The 21,868-nt window shown below is 41.7% G+C and overlaps 1 protein-coding gene and 1 long non-coding RNA gene across 3 annotated transcripts; one reads left to right on the top strand and one right to left on the bottom strand.

Moving 5' to 3' along the window:
• The first annotated feature begins 7,371 nt into the window (after positions 1-7,371).
• LOC112564377 lies at positions 7,372-21,027 on the top strand. Of its 2 annotated transcripts, none has more exons than XM_025239146.1 (3): positions 7,372-8,474; positions 17,966-18,488; positions 18,649-21,027. In XM_025239146.1, exons 1-3 carry the CDS (start codon positions 8,403-8,405, stop codon positions 18,843-18,845), a joined length of 792 nt encoding a protein of 263 aa, XP_025094931.1. In that variant the 5' UTR covers positions 7,372-8,402; the 3' UTR covers positions 18,846-21,027. The 2 variants fall into 2 exon arrangements, with proteins under 2 accessions (XP_025094931.1, XP_025094930.1); XM_025239145.1 differs by having other exon boundaries at positions 7,375-8,474; positions 17,960-18,488.
• Positions 12,531-16,095, bottom strand: LOC112564378. The gene is made up of 2 exons (XR_003099204.1): positions 15,632-16,095; positions 12,531-14,310 (listed from the first exon to the last, which is right to left on the bottom strand). It is a non-coding gene; the product is annotated as an uncharacterized LOC112564378 (long non-coding RNA).
• Positions 21,028-21,868: the final 841 nt, after the last annotated feature.

Below are 21,868 nucleotides of genomic sequence, written 5' to 3'. Positions count from 1 at the left end.
TTATTGTGGATGTTCTCCACACCGCGGGGACACTATGAGAGTCAAGGGAGAGCTGAAAAAGTCTGGTAAAAAACACCACTCAGCTGACTAGCACACTCTTTGAGTACTTTGCCTCTCACGTGGTCAGGTCCAGGAGCTTTACGTGGGTTCACATGAGAGAGAATTCTGACAACATCTCCCTCACAGATGGTGACAGTGGCTGCCGACAGTGAAGAACAGATATTTTCTGCTTCATTGCTGAAGTCTCTCACATCAAACCGCGCGTAGAAAGTGTTGAGCTCATTAACAAATGACACTGGGTCATCACACTTTACTCTCTGTGTCTTGCGTTCTCTACCCATCATTTATTAACACGATATATGTCTTTCTTCACATTAATTTCATTTCCTTATTTCTTACAGTGCTTATTTTGATTGTGTGGATGCAACGGGTTGCGATAGCGGTGGTGTCACTTTTTGCAAAACTTTTCATTGCACAAACGGGTCCGTGACAGTCTTGTGGTCTTTATCACATCACAGTCGTGTTGAGTTCTGAGACAAACCGCCGCAATCATTACTGGTGATATTTAAGCCTAGCTTTCTTGTTTGAACTGCGTCCATTGAAGACAGATTTAAACAGATTCAGGAGCACAGTGCATTATTTGGATTTCTTTATGATATCCAAAGCATTTCTGAAAAACAAAGGAAGGACATTCTACTATCTTGCGAGGTCTTGGCAAAGGCACTAAAGCACAGAGACAGCAAAGACATTGAAGCGGAGGAACTCTGTTCTGAATGACAGGTTGTGGCTAGAAGACTTCCCAAGCCTACAATGAACCCCAAAGAAGTCTTAATATTCATAATCCAACATAAGCTATTTGATATTGGCCGACATGTTGTTAGTGTCTCTCAGAATTTTATTGACCCTTCCAATTTCTGTTGCCAGTGCAGAACGGAGTTTCTCAAAATTAAAATTAATTAAAAACTATATGAGATCAACAATGTTGCAAGAGAGAGTGACTGGGCTGGCCACCATATCTACTGAGCATGACTTGGCAAATGCACTCAATCTGAAGGAACTGATAACTAGTTTTGCACAACAAAAAACAAGGAAAGTGAGGTTTTAAGCATCAATTTCATGACAGGACTAAATAAACTGCAAAATAAATGATATAACATGGTTCACTTTTTGTGAGGTGGGGGGGGGGGCGCAGAATTTTTCTATCGCCTAGGGCGCAACACAGCCTAGCGCCGGCCCTGGCTAACCCTTGATGTCAAGGTGTTGACCTGTGCACAGTGACACCAGTAGACTTTCAAATTGAGGGAAAGACATAACGGTCTCAAACCAGTCATTTCAATTTAAAATTAAACGAACTTGGTTTGATCGCAGAAGTTTTATGATTGACCCGTCAGTTTATTATTTGTGACAGCAGGACAGAAGACTGCTGCTGTAACTCGTGCTCGCTACGACCCTCGGCAGGCTGGGTCATCTGTGTCAAGGTGTCCACTGCTCTCTCGCCTCCAACGAAAGGCCCAGTCACAAAGACTACCTTTTGGCGGCGAGAGGGGCTCCCCATGGTCTTCATTGCTACACCCAGCACTTGTAACGAGTGTGTAGAGACTGTAGAGACTGTAGTCTGGGTCGTTGACAAGTCGTTGTTGGCAATCGAGGCTCATTGATCTAGCGATTACATCCAATCAAATGGCGCCGAGAGCTGAGTACTTGTCAGCCTCTTGATCTTCGCTCGCCTGGCGTGACAATGATTTACTCGCCTCGCTTATCACAAGCCCCGCTTATCGGCCTCCCTCCCTGTCGCAGCCATGCCATCAGTTTTTGTTGACACGCCTCTGGCTACCAAACAAAACGCTTGTAGTGTTACCGCCATCTTGGTGGTCATCCACACCTACGAAAGGTCGCGTTTACTCGCCTGCTTTAGAATGATGGAATGGGGTTCGGCTGCTACCATGTGATACATATATGTAGTATATGTAGTATGTAGTCTAGACTCTAGAGATATAGCTTGTAGTTCAGCATAGTCTACTGAAGTATGTAGTCTAGACTCTAGAGATATAGCCTGTAGTCTAGTGCAGTCTACCACGAGACGTATAGTATGTAGTCTAGACTGTAGAGATATAGCCTGTAGTCCAGTACACTCTACTGTAGTATGTAGTCTAGACTGTAGAGATATAGTCTGTAGTCCAGTACAGTTTGCAGTCTTTAGGTTTAGTCTATAGTATACCTATAGTATATAGTCTGCAGTCTATAGTTTATAGGTATAGTCTGTATATAGACTAGTTTAAGATATGATGGGCATTCTCTCTCAAAGTGCAAGTCCCGAGAGAGGGAAAGAGGTGGGTAGAGAGAGATAGAGTATCTGTGAGGATGTCCATGTCATTTTAGATATATATTATATACTTCTGCTTCTGCAGACCTAGAAATCAGTTCTGGACCTGCTCCGAGCCAGCTACTGAGGTGATATGGGATACATGGGATGTGTGGTCAGTGTGATACGGAACTTATGGGACGGGTTCACATTTGGAACAGTGAATAGTGAACGTGTTGTCAATGTGGGTGTGAATACAGAGGCCGACAGCCCTCGGGGACAATTCCTACAGTACAGTGAGCAGTAAACGACAAAACAATACAAAGAAAGTGTTGTGTCTTTGTCAGAAACATCGGGGCTCCCCCAACCCACGTGACGCAGTTAGTCGTATCACATTGTTACCTCCCTTTGGTCGCATTACATGGTTACCTCCCTGTCATCATATCACATGGTTACCTTCCTGTGGTCGTATTACATTGTAACCTCCCCCTGGTCGAAACGCATCGCTAGATTGGTGGTTGTATCACGTGGTTGTATAGGATCCTATATTGTATCACATCTTTGAGTCACGATAGTGAAACGCATTGCGGCATCAACAGGTACAACTGCCTTACATTGTAGTCATCAACAGGTGCAGCTTTCAATACAGCAAAACATCAACAGGTGCAGCTTTCAATACTGCAAAACATCAACAGGTGCAGCTTTCAATATTGCAAAACATCAACAGGTGCAGCTTTCAATACTGCAAAACATCAACAGGTGCAGCTTTCAATACTGCAAAACATCAACAGGTAGAGCTTTCAATATTTCAAAACATCAACAGGTGCAGCTCCCTTATATCACAGTATATCAGCATGTTGGACGGCCTCAGTACAAACGTACAACAGTCACGTGGCTGCGTTGCTTGTGTCGAGTCGCTGCGTGTTTCGACTGTAGTCCTCCCCTTCCATATCTCTCCAAAGATTTTCCTTTTTGTTTGCACCGGCATCTGTTCGTTACACAACTAATAAATATGCTGGCATCTATTCCTCTCATAACTAATAAACATACTAGCATTTGTTCGTCACACAATAAACATACTGGCATCTATTCGTGACATGACTAATAACTATGTTGTTATATTAATAACACAGCTAGTAAACACACTGGCATCTACGTGTGACAGAGCTTATAAACATACTGCCATCTGTTCGTGACACAACTAATTAACATGCTGCCATCTGTTCGTGACACAACTAATAAAGTTATAAACATACTGGCATCTGTTCGTGACACAACTAATTAACATACTGCCATCTGTTCGTGACACAACTAATAAACATGCAGGGGGGACCCTGTCCTGGTGCCAGGAGCTACCTTCTGGAGCAGAGGACGAAGCACCCTACCGTTAGCCGAGCCGCCATCCAGCTGTCATGCTGAGACCCGGGTAGGGTTTCACTAAATCTTGGTCAGGTCAGCCACCCTCGGCACGCTATGACGTCATTGCCGTCGTGGTGGGCGCAGGTGGCGCTGTACAGAGCCCGCGCCACTCGGGCAAACATTCAACTCGACCCCGTGACACAGGACGAAACTGGAGACCAAGGGTCACAGGGTCATGCGCACTCAGCCTTTCTGCACGCATATATACAAAACCTTCTACAGTCTACAGCTGACAGAGCGACCTGTCGTGACAAGTGCATTATGACCACTGCTCTAAGCGATCACTTCAGACCTTCCTTGAGTAACAGACTGTACAGTGTACACCCTTCACTCACGTGTTGCAGAACTGCCAGCCTGGGGTGCTTCAAGGGAATTAACCCTGTCGCTAAATGCTTTAGCAGGGCATCTTGATGGATGTTGTAACATAGCTACCTATCTTGATGCTGTAACATAGCTACCTGTCTTGATGGATGCTGTAACATAGCTACCTGTCCACCAACCCAGTCCTTGGACACTGTGGTGGGACAATCATGTTACAGGATGTGGGGTACCAACCTATGACACTATGTAGTGGGAAACCCTGGGACCGTAATAAGGCTCAACGCTGGGGCAGTAAGTGGCGGGACAGTCCTGGGACAGGATGTGACATTCGACCCTGGGACAGCGCGCGGGACCGCTCATTTCTAAGGTCTCAGATCAAAGAAGAAATTGACTGACATAACTCTTTTTATCTTTTGCTCAGCCGTCTACCCTCCATGTTGACAGTCAACTGCTGGGAGACAATGAACTCTAACACCGCTCCCAGGCATGCGCACGTCCTGCAGTCACGTGACATTTTCAAGAACGCGCGTCATGTGGTCCCCAAGCCAAAGGGAGGCTGGAAAGTGCTTGTTGCTGTCTCCCAGCGAGACCGCCAGTAAACATTGTCTCCCCCCTAGAGACTAAGGGGCAGTGTAGTCGTAGAGATTACCCACCAGGAGTCTGTGGCCATCCCGCACGCCTGCTCCTCGTGCGCTCAAACACCAGATGAATACCGCACGAGCTTCAAGGAGGGCGCTGTAAGCAGGCGGTCGGAGCTGTTGAAGCTTGATGATGACCCTTCCACGTCACCACACAGCTGCGCGCTCGCCATGTTTGCCAACCTATGCTCCAAGGGACATGCGAAGTCCCCGGTGGAAGGACGAGACCAATAAATTGTCTTTCGAGTTCGTAATCGCAATCGCAGGCGTAACTGATTACACAGGTTGTCTCCCGTTGGTGCAAACACCTGTGTCACCTTTCCTTTCGTCAACCATCTCTAGCAGTTCGTTGATGACCTTCATGAAACATCCTTTTCGTTGGACAATATTCATTCGACTTAAAGTACACAAATTAATATTGACCAATGATAGCAACAACATTAATTTTGAGGGATAAGCAAAGAACACATTATGGCAGTGGTGGCCAAACCACAGAGGGTAGATATCTACCCTCTCTGGCCAAACTACGCAAGTGATGCGGCCTGCGGATGTCTTTGGACCAGGCCGTCTTCCAAAATGTGAAGTGCGCTTGTTTTCATATTTTTTATTTAGCCTAGTTTAATTTCATTAAACTATAATTTATCAAGTACAACAGCGGTTCCCAGTCACTTAATCCCCAGACACTTCATCCCCAGACACTTCATCCCCAACGCTTCATCCTTAAAATGAAATTTTAACTATAAAAATTATGAAGCCGGCGAAAAATTTAACTGAAATTCAAATAATTATCTTCATATAAACATCACAATAAGTTTCACAATTAAAATAAATATTGAAATACATTAATAATATTTAAATCATGCTATTAACTTCAACGTCATTTGAATATCTACAACATTAGTTCAAGTATTTTAATTGTAAAACTTATTGTGATGTTTATATGAAGATAATTATTTGAATTTCAGTTAAATTTTTCGCTGGCTTCATAATTTTTATAGTTAAAATTTCATTTTAAGGACGAAGCGTTGGGGATGAAGTGTCTGGGGATTAAGTGTCTGGGGATTAAGTGTCTGGACACCTGTCATTGTGTACTCATGTGTTGTCCATTCCATTATTACTAGGTGTGTTGTGTAGTCACATGGCCTGATATTTTCAAATTTTACTGGCCCGCTGCATAGGTAAGAATATTGAGACCGGCCCGTAAACAGAAAACTTCGCCCACCCTTGCCTTACGGGGTAGAGAGCAAACATATACGAGTGCACTGTGCACGACGGGACTGACACGTGTGCCTCTCGCAGCCTGTATTGCGATGCCAGCTTCAAAAGTGTTGACACAATAATTTGTGGCGAGACTACTATGTAACCAACTATAGCAGGCTAATTTATTAGTTGAAAATTGAGAAAGCCCGCAAATGATGTTATAAATGTTCAAACGGCCCCGCAGCAGTTAACGAGGTTCCGCACCACTGCATTAGGAAGTCCATTCTTCTCCGATAAAAACTAGAGGAAGCGGCGAGTGCGAGGCTCACAGTCTTCTGAGGACATAAAGCAACTTGTGCAACATAATAAGCACATCTAGCAACTTGTGCAACATAATAAGCACATCTAGCAACTTGTGCAACATAATAAGCACATCTAGCAACTTATGCAACGTTAGAAGAAGTTCACTGACAAAAATAAAAGGACTTCGTCGAAAAATAATGTAATTATAAGCTTTTTATCTTTATTGAGATAAAGTTTATAGTTGTACTGCGAATAATCATTTACCCACCTGTGTAGATAGATTAGGAACATACCTGACCCCCTCAAGTCAATTACAATAGGAACATACCTGACCCCCTCAAGTCAATTACAATAGGAACATACTTGACCCCCTCAAGTCAATTACAATAGAAACATACTTGACCCCCTCAAGTAAAGTTACAATAGAAACATACCTGACGCCGCAAGTAAAATTAATCTAGATACAATAAAAACCTACCTCCCTTCAACATTCTGAGCATAATTAATGACAACAGGTAACAGTAGTGATATTCTGTTCTCTAATTGAGCTTTGTGAACATTACATTGTTACAGACATGCATGGACAAAGTCTGAATCTCGTGTTGGACAGGCTCATTCACCAAGCCTTTCAGTACACCCCTTTACAAGGGAGGCAACTGCGTTTGCGGAGTGTAGAACGGGTACGTTCATCGGGTGTACGCTTGTTACATTTAAGCCTTCGGGTGTACGCTTGTTACATTTAACTTTCAGCAAATGGAATGTCACACTCATCAATCTCTCCTCGCTGACATCGTTATTAACTTCAGTGGAAGGCAGATAAACTCGGGACTATATGCAGCTATCGGGTGGGGGAGGGGAGGCTATAGTTGCACTCCGGCTGCCGCTTTTTGGATGATGTGTCCGTTACTGCTGCAGTCGCTCAGCAGCTTGTTAACTTTTATGAAATGCCAGTTTAAAAAGAAATTTGCTGAAAGAGAAATCTTTCAAAGGACGCGCACATAGGACATACGCGCACATTAGGAAAGCTTGACTATCGCTGCTGCGAGCTTTTTCGGGTACCCTGGTCCCATTCAGTAGGTGCGCACCCAGTCTTTGGTCCGACTAACCACGCCCCTCCCGCGCCAGGCCTGCAGCGATTGGGCAGGAGGAGCGCGTGAAGCACAGGAGGAGACGAGGGGTGGCGGTCACAGCTTCTTTGTCAAACGTCGCTTCTCATTCATCTCACCTGCTCACCTGCTCGCGCCAAGTAAAGGTGTAGGTCAGGGACTGCGAGGCAGAGAGAAGTTTTATTGCGGGGGGTTAGACGACACGCGGCATGGGAGGTGAGGCTCGCGCCAGACAGTACAAACTGCAAGCCCAGAGTTCACGAGGCTTGACCTCAGCAGATAGATGTCGCTGGCAGTTGTTTGTATAAAAGGATACACTTTTGCACCGAAGCGCGGCGTTTGGTGAGCACATGATAGCGGAAGAACTTAGCACCTGCCAGGCCATCACAGTGGAGACAAGAGACTGTAGTGACTATAGGTGCGGGGGCAACACTTGCACCACTGTTCACAACTGTCGTCGGGTGTAGTGACTGTCGAAGTAGTGAAAGCCTGAGTGAGAGAAGGCGACAGACAGCGACATGGTGGACTACAGCTCAGCGCGCAGGACGACAAATCCCACAGGTGAAGCTTGCTGAGCAGCTTGTGTCACACCAGGCTGTGAGTGACTGACTTTGTGTCTGTGCGGTCGTTTGCTTGACTGCCATGATCGTGGATAACGTACAAAACTGAACCCTAACCCTATACAAGAAGCTGAGCAGAGGTCAATCGTTCGGGGATCAGTGTCACTCTTCAGTTTCGAAACGTTAGTTGCTGAAAGTTTGCTGGGAGCAGGTGTGATGGGAGTGTGAGCCGACACACGGTGCAGTGTGTGCACTTTGACCTGTCTCCCATCATCTTTCAGACGCCTGGCGGGATCTAAACAAAGTGCATGCGGCATTGGTGTGGTGCGTGGTGCGACAGACGGCTAGACGGCTTGTAACCTCACTAGCATGGGGTGGGTGGGTACGACACTAGTCCGCCCGCCAACAATCGTCTCATCCGGGCCGTGTGTGTGAACACAACAACTGCAGCTGCGTGCGGAATTCACGCTGAGGTCAGGTGACGTGACACCGAGGTGAGCGTGTGTGACGTCTTCACTGGCTGTCGTCGTTCCTGTCATCGAAACTTCGCAGGATGGGCGGTCTGCTGTGGCTGCTGTGTGTGGTGGTGTTGGGATGGCGGTGTATGTCAGCGAAAGGAGACGTGGTGAGTGCCTCGTGCGCTATAAACTTCATCCTCTGCTTCTTGCTGTGATATCTTGTTGCTGTAATATCGTCACTCATCCTCTGCTTATCTGCTTACTACCTCTTTAAAAAATGTTAGAGCAGAACTTCAGTGACGACAACATTGACGGTACTGTTGTTGATGGATGCTGTGGGACAGTAGAGTGACAGCGAGACACGTTGTTAGCGTTAGGATTAACCCTCACCCACATTTAAATGTCGGCAAGAAGTCGTTGCCATTGAGGAAGTTTGTGGGGCGTGAGATAGTTTGGTCACTGTAACACCTCTCACTGTCTGTCTGTCAGGATGTTGTGAGCGTGTAACTCCGTAGGACAAAAGCCGTGTACGATTGTCTCCCTCCTCACCATCTAGACATTTCTTGTTTTCTGTCAGGCCCTTAGCTTAAAATAAAATAGTGAATATCGCTGACTTAAAAGTAACTGTGTATTAGTAGACTAACCATCTGCAAAACCTCTAGAACACGCTTTGTGATAGCTATAGCATTGTTGCTGGAATCAATTTACCTTTTACCAGTGTGAGGTTTAAAATAAATGTAGTTCCTTGACAGTTTCCTCTCGTTTTATGTTTTACATTCCTTTCACCAGCACGTTTTCTGCCTCATGCTTGGGTTTAAGTTAAAAAGAATTAACAAATTAAAAAATATATTATATAAAATACTAACCAAACTAGAATATAGAAGACAAAGACTTGACAAAGTGCAATAAACCTTGAAAAAGATAAAGATCATAACACTAAATGATATGCACAAAACATTTTAAGACAAAAAAACCCCAACATAATAAAGAAGGCAGTGTATTTAAAATTATACATTTTTAGAATAAGGCCATTTGTTAAAAAAAGGTGTAGAGAAGAAAAGATTACTATATAGAAGAACTTGAAACTTGCTGCATTAAAACATGTAAAGTCAGAAAAGGAAAATGCTTTTGACATTATTTCCCACTTTGTGGGTGATAAAGTAATAAACATCCATACACCATCAGATGTGCCCAGGTGAGCATATTGCCCAGCAAAAGTCATTGCAAAATATGTATAGAAGGGTGAAAGAAAGGTAGGGTTAAAGCATTTGGAGGTACCCTGTCACTATGTAGTATGTTGTAAGTGCAGTCTGTGTAATTTATGCTCTATCAGGCAGAAAGTGGGAGGTTTACAGTAAAAACCTGCAGAGCCTAAGTATTCCACAAATATAAGGAGCCTTTATTATATTTTTTAACATAATAATGTTATCTGTTTCTTGAGGGGATGTTGTAATTTAAAAAATGAGTTGAACCAGAGAGCTTAGATGTACATCTAAGCTCTCTGGTTGAACTACCTGTCACTTCTCTCCCCTTGTCACTTTGAAGTGCATGTCACTTCCCTCCCCTTGTACAACTGATGATGATGATGATGATTTGTAATGCGCAGGTATCCATTCCGAAGAATGCTCATTGCGCAGAAAAAAGAACAAATGTAGAACAAATAAAGTGAACAAATATATAAAACACCAGGAAAAGTAAAAAAAGAAAAAATAGACAAAAGTGTTTCTTGGTAGTTTAAGACTGGCTTGAAAGAAACAGATGGGTTTTCAGTTTTTTGCGAAACGTGGTTGGTGAGGTGATGGTGGAGAGTGACGATGGCAGAGCATTCCACAGCTTAGGTGCCGCGTGTTTGAAGGCCCTGGCTCCAGTGCGCTTCTTGTTGGTGTCTTCCACTGCAAGGAGACAGAAGTGTGACTGGGAGCCTGAGCGCAGGCCACGTGACGGCTGGTACGGAGGAACTATTTCTTGCAAATAGTCAGGAGCAGTTTTAGACATGCAGGACTGAGCAATGGAAAGTACTTTGTGGTCAATGCGCTTGTTCATTGGGAGCCAGTGAAGGCTCTGTAGGATAGTTGTGATGTGCTCAGTGGACGACTTTGCACGGGTGACAATCCTGGCGGCTGTGTTTTGAACTCTTTGGAGTCGATCCAACTGAGTAGCAGGTATACCCCACAATGCACTGTTACAATAGTCCAATCGTGATGTGATGGTAGCCATAGCAAGTGAGTTGGCAGCAGCTTGAGTCAGCATGGGCCGTAGTCTACCTAAAGTCCTCAAAAAGTAGTAGGACTTAGCCACAACAGAACTAACATGGTTATAAGAACATGGAGAGCTCTGCATCAATAAACAGCCCTAGGTCCCGTACACAATCAGCAAAGGCTATGGAGGCATCACCGACCTGCATGGCACTAATGCCAATCTGCTCCCTTCTGGCCCTGGGGCCACACAGTAACGCTTCTGTCTTGTCGTCGTTGAGTTTAAGACGATTGCTGGTCATCCACGCCTTCACCGCAACACAAGATTCAAGTCGTTGAAGCGCATTCCTAGCCACTGCCGGGTCGGGGGGGGGGGGGAACTGCTCAGAATCTGTGTATCGTTTGCAAAGAACTGACGTCCCATCTGAAAGCGTTCAATTACCCGTCGAAGCTGTGAAACATATACCGAAAATAATAATGGACCCAGAACGGATCCCTGTGGTACGCCACACACCAGAGGAACTGCCTCAGAGCTTGCAGAGCCGACAATCACTCTCTGAGATCTCTCGGCAAGATAGGAGGCAATCCACTGCAGTGCAGCGCCCTGGATACCAGCCTCTGACGACAGTCTCTGGAGCAGCATGCGCTGGTTGATGGTGTCAAACGCACTACTCAGGTCGAGTAATACTAACAGCACTAAGTTGCCAGAGTTGACACTACAAAGAATGTCATTTGTCACACAAAGAAGAGCAGTTTCTCTGCTGAAGCCAGGACGATAGGCTGACTGAAATTTATCTAGGCAACCATAATTAATAAAATGTGTCATAAGCTGCTCTGCAACCACCCTCTCCAGTAGCTGGTGTTAATCACTTTTGTCCACTTGTATCAAACACATGAGTTTATGTAATTTCTTATAACTCATAATGCTAAAGTGCTGCTAAAGGGATCAGGTGTAAAATTGTAGCATTGAACAGCTTGTTTAGATGGAATTTAAAAAATACTGGTTGTGCTACAGACATGATTGAGACATTAAGACAATCACACCAAATACCAGACCCTCAGCTCACATTTCTTAAGTGACTGCTCTTGTGTTGGAAGTATATGGGTGTGGTATGCAGTACACTGATAATTTTGTTACTAGTGCTGTGCAGGAATAGTGTTATGTGATTTGTAGAGATATTAATACCATGTTACAGATACTGTTTATTGCACCATGTCTGGTGTGATGTTGAAAACTAGTTATAACACTACATAATTGGAGTACAGATTTGTCTGGTATGGCATAGAGTTGTATACTTGCGAAGTATTTGATGGGGTGTTAAGACTGGTTGGACACTATGTAACTGGAGTATACATTTGGCTGCATGGTGTTGTAGACTATACAATGGTGTTGCCCATTTATCATATAAACCTACATGGTTTAAGCTGTGTGGGTTCATAGATCTTGGATTAGCATGCCACTTTAGTAAAACACTTGCCATGGCTGTGAACATCATAAAGTCTTAATATCAAGGTACATAAGCTTCTATTTTACATGCTTTCTCCTCCCCATATACATATTTTGTTTTGTTTTTAATTATACTTTATGTATCATCAGTCATAAAATACATTCTTTTGTATCAAATACTTATTTAAAAAAACAGGTCAGGCATAGGTTGTAATATATCAGACGCTTCTCAAAAAATACTGTATGGGTAATAGGCATGAAACTTTGCTGTATGGGCTTTACAAATTGCTTTACACAAAAACATTGCAAGACTCATTGTTTGTTGCTGTCAAGAAAGGGGCTTCAGAGATTTAATTGACAAAGAAATATAAGCTGCCGGTCTGCCTGTCTGAACCTGTATTGTATGTTAATTTGGTCAGACATAATCAACCACCAGCAGCTCAACTCCTGCCATACCATGTTTGGTCTGCTGCTTATAGTAAAAAAAAATTCAGACCCCCCCCCCAAAAAAAAAGTACATGGTGACAAAAAGCAGTGAACATGGGGAACTTTTTTTTAAAAAAAAAAGAGCTCTTCATGGAGGATTTTCCCTTTATTTTAATTTTACAAATACAAGCAGCTACATGTATATCTCAGTGAGACATTTGACTGATTCATGTGTCATACTTTAATTGCATTCAGTGATCCCTCACCTATCGCAGGGGTTACGTCCCAGAGTCCCCTGTGATAAGTGAAAATCCACAAGTTGTGACATTATATTTATTCTATTTTATATATATATTTTAAGGCATTAAACACTTCTTATGCTCTAAAACACTTTCTACAGTCTTAAACCTATGTAATTTTAACAACATATACAATTTTTTATAGATACTCACCAATGAAGCATGCTACAACTTGAATGATTAAAATAAAAAATATTATATAAATACTTATATACTGCAAAATCCCATGATATAGCAAAAACTCTGCAACACAGAATTATATACATTTTTTTAAAATTATGATACAGTAAAGCTGCAATAAGTGAACCACGATATAGCAAGGGATTATTGTATCTCTGGTTCATCAGATATGCCTGTACACATGCCTCTAGTTTATCAGACATCCCTGTACATATATATCTCTGGTTCTCGTATTTCTTCACTGATTTGCGCTGTATACCTATTACAGTCATGCTTATACCACACATTTGATTTATCTTGTGTCTTTGGTTTAACAGATGGACTGTGATAGAGCAGGATTGAACAGATATCTAAGAGAGTATCAGGCTTTTTTTTTTTAAATTGTTCACTAAAGCTTTGAAAGTCTTTGATCACAGGTAATAAAATGAATGAAGAGTCATTGATCTATTCCCTTGCATTCAGAAGATGAAAGACTTACAGGCCTGCTAAAGAGAGAGACAAGTGGATTATGGGTACAGACAATAATCAAGTAAAATGGGTGCACAACTTCCCAGTTTCTGTGTTGCTAGTGACACCAGCTTCTGATGTACTGAAACACTAGAGAATCAGTATCAGTTTGGGGGTTATTTTGTTTTTTGTTTTAAGTTCTCTTAAAGCAGTTCTGAATTTTCAAATGAAAATCCAATGCAATAATCATGGGGATTTAAAAAAAATAAACATACATTGCAAAAGGTGTGAAGAATGCTTTGCTTGCTTTGTACTGTGGATGCTGATGAGCTATTGTGTATGTACTATATGTACAAATTATTCTGGATACACATGTTTGCAAAGTCTGTATTATGGCAAGAAATATTTTGAGAGTAAGGTTTTAGTGGAGGATTAAAGCATTCATTGGGACAGGTAAGTTAGGGAGTTCTGCAGTTCGCAGTTCCTTCCATGTTTAGTCGAGGAAGGCCAATGTCTGGAAGGTGTGCATTGATCTTTTGAGTCCCCTTGTATAATTAATATTTTTTAATCCGCAGAAGGTCGCACACTACATGTGTGAAGACTGCAGTATTTATCCTCAAGCTTTACATTCTGAAACTGTGTTACAGCCAGCAGAAGTCAGATGAGCCAGTCTCAGCCAGGGGAGGGGGGATTGGTGTTTTACTCAGCAGCTAAGGCTATATCATGGTTAGGCAACCAGCCCTGCAAATAGATGCTACATACAGAGAAAGAACAGTGTGTTCCAGACAGCCAACCCTCACTGTATTGGTGACAGGCGCCAACTTGCTGAGATGGTGTAGACTCTGGTGTGAATGGTTGTGGTCATGCTATAGCCACCAGTAGTCCCCCTTTTTTCTTTCTCTTGGTGATCTCTTGGCTGTAGCAGTACTGTGTGGTGCTCGCACTCTTAGCTTGCTGCCATGATCTCATCCTGCTACAGGACTTTTGGCGATCTCTTCTTCCAACACTGCTTCAAAAAAAAAAAAAAAAAAGGAGACAATTGAAAATACCTGTTAGAAAACAGAAGAAAGACATAAAGAGAACAAAAGTAGAGATGTGTAAAAAAGATCAGCCTCACATTTTACATTATCCTTGACACTTGTCCCCCACCTCAGTTTAGTTTGTTAGTGTGCGGGTGATGCTGAGGATGGTGGTGTGTGTCAAAATTGCAGCTGTAGCCTTATAAAGTACAGTGCTGTTCTGCAGTCAAGTCACTTCAGTCTGCATAGTGCGAGTAAGCCATTAACCATGAATATTACTTGTACTAAAGTATCTTGACTATGGTAACGTATGTAATTAGATGGCTATATAGTTATATTTGCTCCTCTCTACTAGACAGGCGTTCTTACTGAATTGGATGTCTGATCGCGATACCTTTTGTTGAATTTGTGCATAATTATGTTTGTTGTGGGCTGGGTCAGGGATCAAGGGGGAACCATTGGAAATGTGTAAGAGAAACATTCGATCTTTGTAACTAAGAAATGGCTGTAGACTGTTGTGTACCAAGTGACTGGTATCATGATGTAGTAACTCTTACAATCAATTATTAATACCTTAGTAATTAAGGCATTCATTGGGACAGGTAAGTTAGGGAGTTCTAGTCACGACTAGGGACATTGCTCACTTCACAAGCGCTTGATTTTCTGCTGCCTTCCTTTGGAGTGGGAGGGAAGATTTGGTGGTGGTAGTGGGAGGCTTGGACTATTACCATGTGACAGGAATGCGCGCGCTTGCTAGGGCATAACATAAAATAGAGGAGTGGTGTGACGACTGGGTGATGTAGCTTATAAAATACAACTAACAATCTTAAATACTTGCATCTGTAATTCCTTTAGATTACTTCTAAATGCTGTATCTGTATTTAAATAATTCGTTACACATCAACACTGACCTAATTAGGAGTATCTTATACGAAAAACAAGCATGTGAAGTTCATTTCTTTCTAATACTCTATAGTCTATAGGTATATGGGGTTTTGCCAGTGATTATGTTACTGTAATTATGTCACTTTAAGAGGAAGAATCTGAATTTTGAAATTACTTTTTAAAATATTTTGCATTAAAACTCACATAAATTAGAATGTTTGGGAGAGATAAGAAAAAAAGGGCATTTCTGTTTCATGTGACACTTTTCCATTATTATCACAAATGAAGCAAAGGTTTAGATGACATTAGCCTAAATTTTAGGAGAGGAGGTAGTGTTTGTTGCTTATCATGAAAAGGGTTGTTTAGCGGGATGAGACCATCCTCAAGGTTAAGTGCACAGAGAGCATAGAAACATGAGGAAAACACCTTTGAAGGTTGTTTCTCTTGAAGCTATTTTGGGATGCAAAGATTGCCGCTTTGTTTGGAGCAGAAGGCATGCTAAATGCTTTGTCCATGTGCCACGTGCTATAGTTGTGCCCAGCTATCGTGTCACGGTGCCCTTCATCAGTCGGGTCGTTGGTGTCAAAACCTGCCTGCTGTCAACAAAACCTTGGTCATACGGGGCAAGCACAGCGCATTCAAAACAGCTCAACCTCTATTCTGGACTTTCTGTATATGGTCATTGTATGATGCTAACAACTACCTGTATATCCTATCAATGCCCCTCCCTTTGACCACAATATTGCAAGTGACTGCATTGTTGTCAACAGGACCTACATGACAGGAATGTCACTTCATCCAAAAATTTCATTATTATGTCAGTTGAATCTGTTTATGCTTAGGCTTTTTTAAATATTCCAACCCATTCTTTGCTTTAAGTTAGTAGAAATCAACTTGGGGATTACCAAGAAGGTGGTTTCATCACGTCTGCAGCCAACAGTGCGTCTCCAGCAGCCTCGGCTACAGCACATCCCTTGGTCTCACTAATCAAACATTATAGAAACTGAATCCCCTCGCATTTATTTCGCTCATGTCTGGAGCCATTTGAGGTGGTCGATCACAGGTCCCATATTCTTTCATCATGCATTGTGAGCCACAAAATAAGTAGTGGGCCTGCTTTTATTTTCAAAATTTTATTATTATTTTTTTTTTTAGTTTTGTGTGTATCTTGCCCACAGCTCCTTCCATTGACTTTCTTTGTGCCAACCATGATTATCCTACTGTGCTGTCCTTGCTAGATTTCTGCGGTCTTTCGTTTTACCCTGATCCTGCGCTGAATGGAGTTTTTGTTGACCCGACCGACACATAAACCTGATCAGCGCCATCTTTTGTTGGAAGCATACCAACCAGGTGCAAATGAGGTGTGCTTGATAAGCTGGAGGAGGGAGGTGGAGGGTATAAGGACAGGCATTATGGGCAGAGCAGACAGAACTTGAGTTCGCTTTTTTTATGTTTAAAAATCATTGCTTCCGGAGATGCAAAGTTTGCTCGAAACAAACACTTACTGTCACAACAGACCGCTTAGGCGCGTGTAAACACAGGAGAGAGGGAGGTAACGAGCAGGCTGTGTACGCAGGTCAAATCAAGTGGGTCAAAGCACGAACTTGTATTATACACGGCCATGGGTCAGACCCTCCCCTAAAGGAGGTCGAGATGCTTTTGACATACGGAGTTGAGTCATGATGTGATAAAATTTGTAATCTGGCATAGAATAGGCCCCTCCACCACCACAGAAGCAATACTCAAGCTAATAGGTATACACTTGTTGTCAGATTCAGACTTTTATCTTTATAGTGAGTGGATGAAGTGAAAATTGAGTAATCATGAAAATTAGACCCTAGACCGTGAAGTGTTATTTACTTTTTACTTTCATATGCTCTCACACCCACTGAAGGTAAGCTTCCAAGTTGTAGGACTGATGTGATGTAGAATAACTCTAGATAACTAGTTCTCACAGTGCACCAAGTATGTCTTGCAGTAAGTGCAAAGTAATCTGCAAGTTGCTGCAAAACCCCTGCCCCCATGCTTGACCAGGATCAAGGAGCTTATTTGTTTTCACAGCAAGCATGAACAACACCCTTTGATTAGTGTGCTTAGCTTATGAGCAAAAGATAGCTTTAATGCTCTCTAGCTCCTATGACAGGAGATGTCACCTTGCCTACACAATAATTTTATGATATTTGATTGGTCAGGAAAGTTAAAAGGCAATGGAAGAAGAGAATTGGGCTTTTCCTTCCACATATCCTAGTCATGTTGAGCCATTTTCACTTTGCTGTCCTAAGCAACCACTAGGCTGTGATACCAGACATTTACCTTAAAATTATTCCTGTTTTAAAAAATTTTAATATTAAATTGGTCTAATATATTGCATTCAACAAGTGTTTATGCAAAAGATTATCAGAGAGGTATGTTACTGAAAATCATTTTTATGAATGGATGTTCATAATAAATTTATAACCGTAGTTGTAGCTGTGCAGTCTTTCAAGGCAAGAATTGCTGCATAAAGTGTATATGTATTGCATAAAGTGTGTATGTGAGCTGCAGGAAGAGGGTGGTTGGGGCTTTTCTACAAATTGTAAAAAAATTAGTATTCGTAGTGGGGAGTCGTCAGGAGTGAAGACTGTTCACACTATTAGTAGATAATGTTCAGCATGTTGATTTTGTATTAAAGTTCTCATGCTTATTACCATTCATCTTGTTTTGATCAAAGATTTAGAATTCGAGAGAGAGGTGAAAACGGAGTGTCATTGTCAGTTGCAGGTGCCACTTCCCAACTTTGCTGACCTTAGACTTCATTATCCTGGATATGCCCATTATGGAGGGCACTTCCACAACCACCACCTCATCAGCATCATCGGACTCAGTGCAGCAGATAGCAGCATGCTTTTGCACGACACCAGTGCCCTGCGGCTGTCATACACTCTGAACCATATAGGTGGTCAGCATTCTTTGGGTTATCAGCTGATCAAACTGTCCAAGTATGGTCATGACAGTCTGTCAGGGAGAAATGGCTTGCAGTATATCTTTCATCCAATAGCATACGGGCCTTTTCTGGCAGACAAGTATGGCTACCCAAGTGTGTCAAGACTGCATGAGCGAGATCCCATTAGTGCCAAAAAGAATTTCTGGGGACGTCAAGGTATTCTGCAGGTAATCACTTACTCCAGAAAAAAGAACTTGCCCAAAGGTCATGTTGGCTTATGGGACTGTAATCACTTCCATCAAAGTAAAGACTGGACTGCTGGTCACAGCCTCATAACTGTGGAATTCTGGGAATCTCCAGGTGAGAACTCAATAGTTAAACTTTGTCAGCTTTTCTTGGTTCTTATGTCTGTTTTGTATTTAGAGATCACTGTACAAAAGCTGTATAACTATCTGTATTGAAGGAGTCTTTTGCAGAAAGAATGATTTCACATCTAATCTTCATCTTGTGCATTTTGCAGATTCCAACTGCACAGCTATGAGCACAGAGCCACACTTCCAGATGGCCAGCTTAGTGCAAGTCACCTCAGACAGCACAGGGAAAGACATGGAACCAGAGTTGTCTATGATGCTAGAAGCAAGCCAGCCTCATGTTCGTCTGCGACACAGGCACTGGGAGAAACGATTCCTTAGAAAACATCACCTGGGAAACTCCTAGCAGCCCTCGCAGTGCAAGAATGTCAGGAGATGCCAAATACCACTTGCGTTGTAATGGTGCAGGTTTGGAATGAACAAAGGCAGCAACAGCCAGGAGATGACTTATGCTACTGTCATAAGCCCTGACCATGACTTTGCACTGCTGCCACCAGTCCCGACATTGACCTTGGTAAGAACATAGTGCTTGTGGACCACCAATATCCATGGATATCAACCTCTGAAAGCACACTTTACTATTGAAATTTAAATACATGCAGGTAATTGATGTCTGTAAATGTCTCTTTCACTGAAAGTAGCACGCACAGAGGATTTTTGTGTGGATTTTTCCCATGGTAGCCTTTTGCGGTAGCCTAAACAGAAGCCACGATAAGGACATTTCAGTGTCTAATGTGTGCAGGGTTGTGTGTCAAGGCCATGATCTCATGGTTAGTAAAAGAACACTGCTGGAAAGACAGTGACATTTGGATGTCAAGTGATTGCTACACATGTTCTATAATTTGTTATGAATCAGTTTGGAGGTTAAGTCTGGCGACCTTTGAAAGACTTCAGGCAATAGGGCACATTAAAAGCACAAAATATTTGCCATACAACTTTATACATTTGTGGCACTTTTTTTTATTTTACCAACAGTAATTTGTATTCTTATGAATATTCTAGGGGTTTTGTTTTCCTTTTTCAAATTAGTATAAAGCCAATAGAAATGTTGCTTGAAAACAGAAATATGTGGAGTATCACCAAGAGTTCAGTCTTTTTAAAGTCTGAAAGTCTACATGTTACATTTATGGTGAGACTGATAAATGTACTGTAACCCTTCTTGTTATTGTGTGCATGTTCATTCTGTCAGACCATTGCAGCCTTTACAATGCAGACACAGCCCATCTGTGCAAGGCATAATAGTGAAAATATAGGAGGATGAGATAGAGTCCATTGTGGAAGTTATATCTCAGCAGTGGCAGAAGCTTTTGCCAGATAACCAGTATCACTGGGTTCTAAGAAGAAAACAGTTTCTGACAGGCTTACTTTTCTTTAGTCATGGTCTGGAATGATTGCTTTTTCCGAGGTCTTCATTCTCACTGGATGAAAAAAAGTGTCTGTTTGTAGGTTTTTGAAGATTTTCTTATAAATAGCTGTGTATCACTCTATAGCATTCTTATAAATAGTTGTGTATCACTCTGTAGAATTCATGGGGCACTTTTTAAGCTGATCCTTCTTGTCATCTCTGGATCAATTTTTCATCACAATTTTGGTCAAGCAGTCATGAACTTGCAGAATCTCTTTGAAACTGACAGATAATCACCAAAAGGTGTGAAAAAGGCTGTGAATGTGAAGCTGTATGCTATTTATCTGTAACAGTTACTGCTTGAAAATTGTTGAGCCCTGAATAATGTTTAACTTAAAGTGAATTCAGATTCGTATAGTCTTTTTAAATGCTATCAATCAATACATAGTTTATGTTGCCTAAAACCAAAAGAAATTTTGAATAATAGGATAATGTTAGTCTTGTCTTCTCAAGGAATTGAGCTAAGGATTTTCTTTGAAACTGTTAGCTGCTGGCTTTGATCTGTGGGACCAGTTTCAGTATGCTGATGGCAGATGGGGCTTTAAAAAAACACAAAAAAATGCAGTGATGTACATGCAATGCTTTGAAAACCTGTATGTTATTACAAAGTTGATTTTCTTGTGCCTCTGTGCTATTTTATAGTTGTTTGTGCCTTTGTAACAACAAGAAATGTTGGGTAAAGTTTTTAAAAAAGCAAAAATCTCCACCCTTCAGTCATCGATGCAAGTAAACTGTTAAAGTAGTATCAATGGCTGTCGTTACATTTACAGAATGTGGTAGGAGTGCATTAGGATTAGGATTTGCTTGCATTTGTATAAACAGGCAGCTAACTTAAGATTATCACATTTCTCTTTTACCTTTTTTTAACCATGTAATCTATCACCAAGGCATATTTGTACAGTTTGTGCATGCAGTGTCTTTCTCCCAACCCCCTCAAAAAAAAAGTTTTAATTGCTGCTTGAAAGATATAAACTTATTTTCATTTTCACTTATGGGCAAACTAAAATGCTTTGTTCAGACTGGTATTGCATTTATTCTCAAAAGTGGGAAAAGCTGTAGTAATGCTTGAGGCGATGGAGATTTCTGCTAGTAAAAAACATCACCTCAACCTTGGCCAGTATTATGTTGAGTAACCTCTCCCATGCAATGTTAACAATAGATGTGTATGCAGCATCTGCTGCCGATTCTTTCAGGAAGCAAGCAATTATAAGTAACATAGCCATATGTTGCTTCCCAAAATGAATAATACTGCAATTATGAACGGTATGAGGATGTGCAAGATCTTGTTTTATATGCTTCGAATCTTGTGTAGCTTCTGCAGTTCATTTTTATATCTCTCATTTGTATGCAGATTTTGTCCAGCATATTCATTCTTGTAAACTACTGTACAGGCATTTCGTAGGTTTGCATGAAAAAAGCATGGTTGTTTGGATGAGTTGGATTACAGCAACATCTTGCTAATGTATAAATGGGCTTTGAGTGCAGTTACAGTTACAAGTAAGAGAAATTATAATATCTGTGCATATCCAAATCATTATTAGGGTTAGGCTGCCTCTGCATACACATATTTAGATTTGATGTGACTGCTTTATTCCACCACCTAGAAACTCATATTGCCAGTACTTCGGCTGGCAAAATATGTTTAATGGAACTTGGTTATACACATGAGAGCGATAAATGTCTGTTAAATGAAAGTGCAAAATACTATACAAAATGCCGTAATAGGCAAGAGCAACGAGTTTCTTCCTTACAATTGACCTTGTGTTTCATCTTACAAACGGTTTTGTTTTATAAACTGGTACATATTGGCAGCTGCCCATGTATTAAAGAGTCAGTTTTGTTTACAATTTTTGAAAAACACGACTTAGACTTAAACACAAAAAATTAAAAACAAAGAAAAAACAAATGTTGAAATAATTTGACTCCCTGTTGAATACAAGCCTTAAGTCAGATTGCAGACCTTG

Source organism: Pomacea canaliculata, linkage group LG5 (genome assembly GCF_003073045.1).
Source record: "Pomacea canaliculata isolate SZHN2017 linkage group LG5, ASM307304v1, whole genome shotgun sequence".
Classification (NCBI taxonomy): Eukaryota; Metazoa; Mollusca; class Gastropoda; order Architaenioglossa; family Ampullariidae; genus Pomacea; species Pomacea canaliculata.
This window is presented reverse-complemented; position numbering and strand designations above follow the sequence as displayed.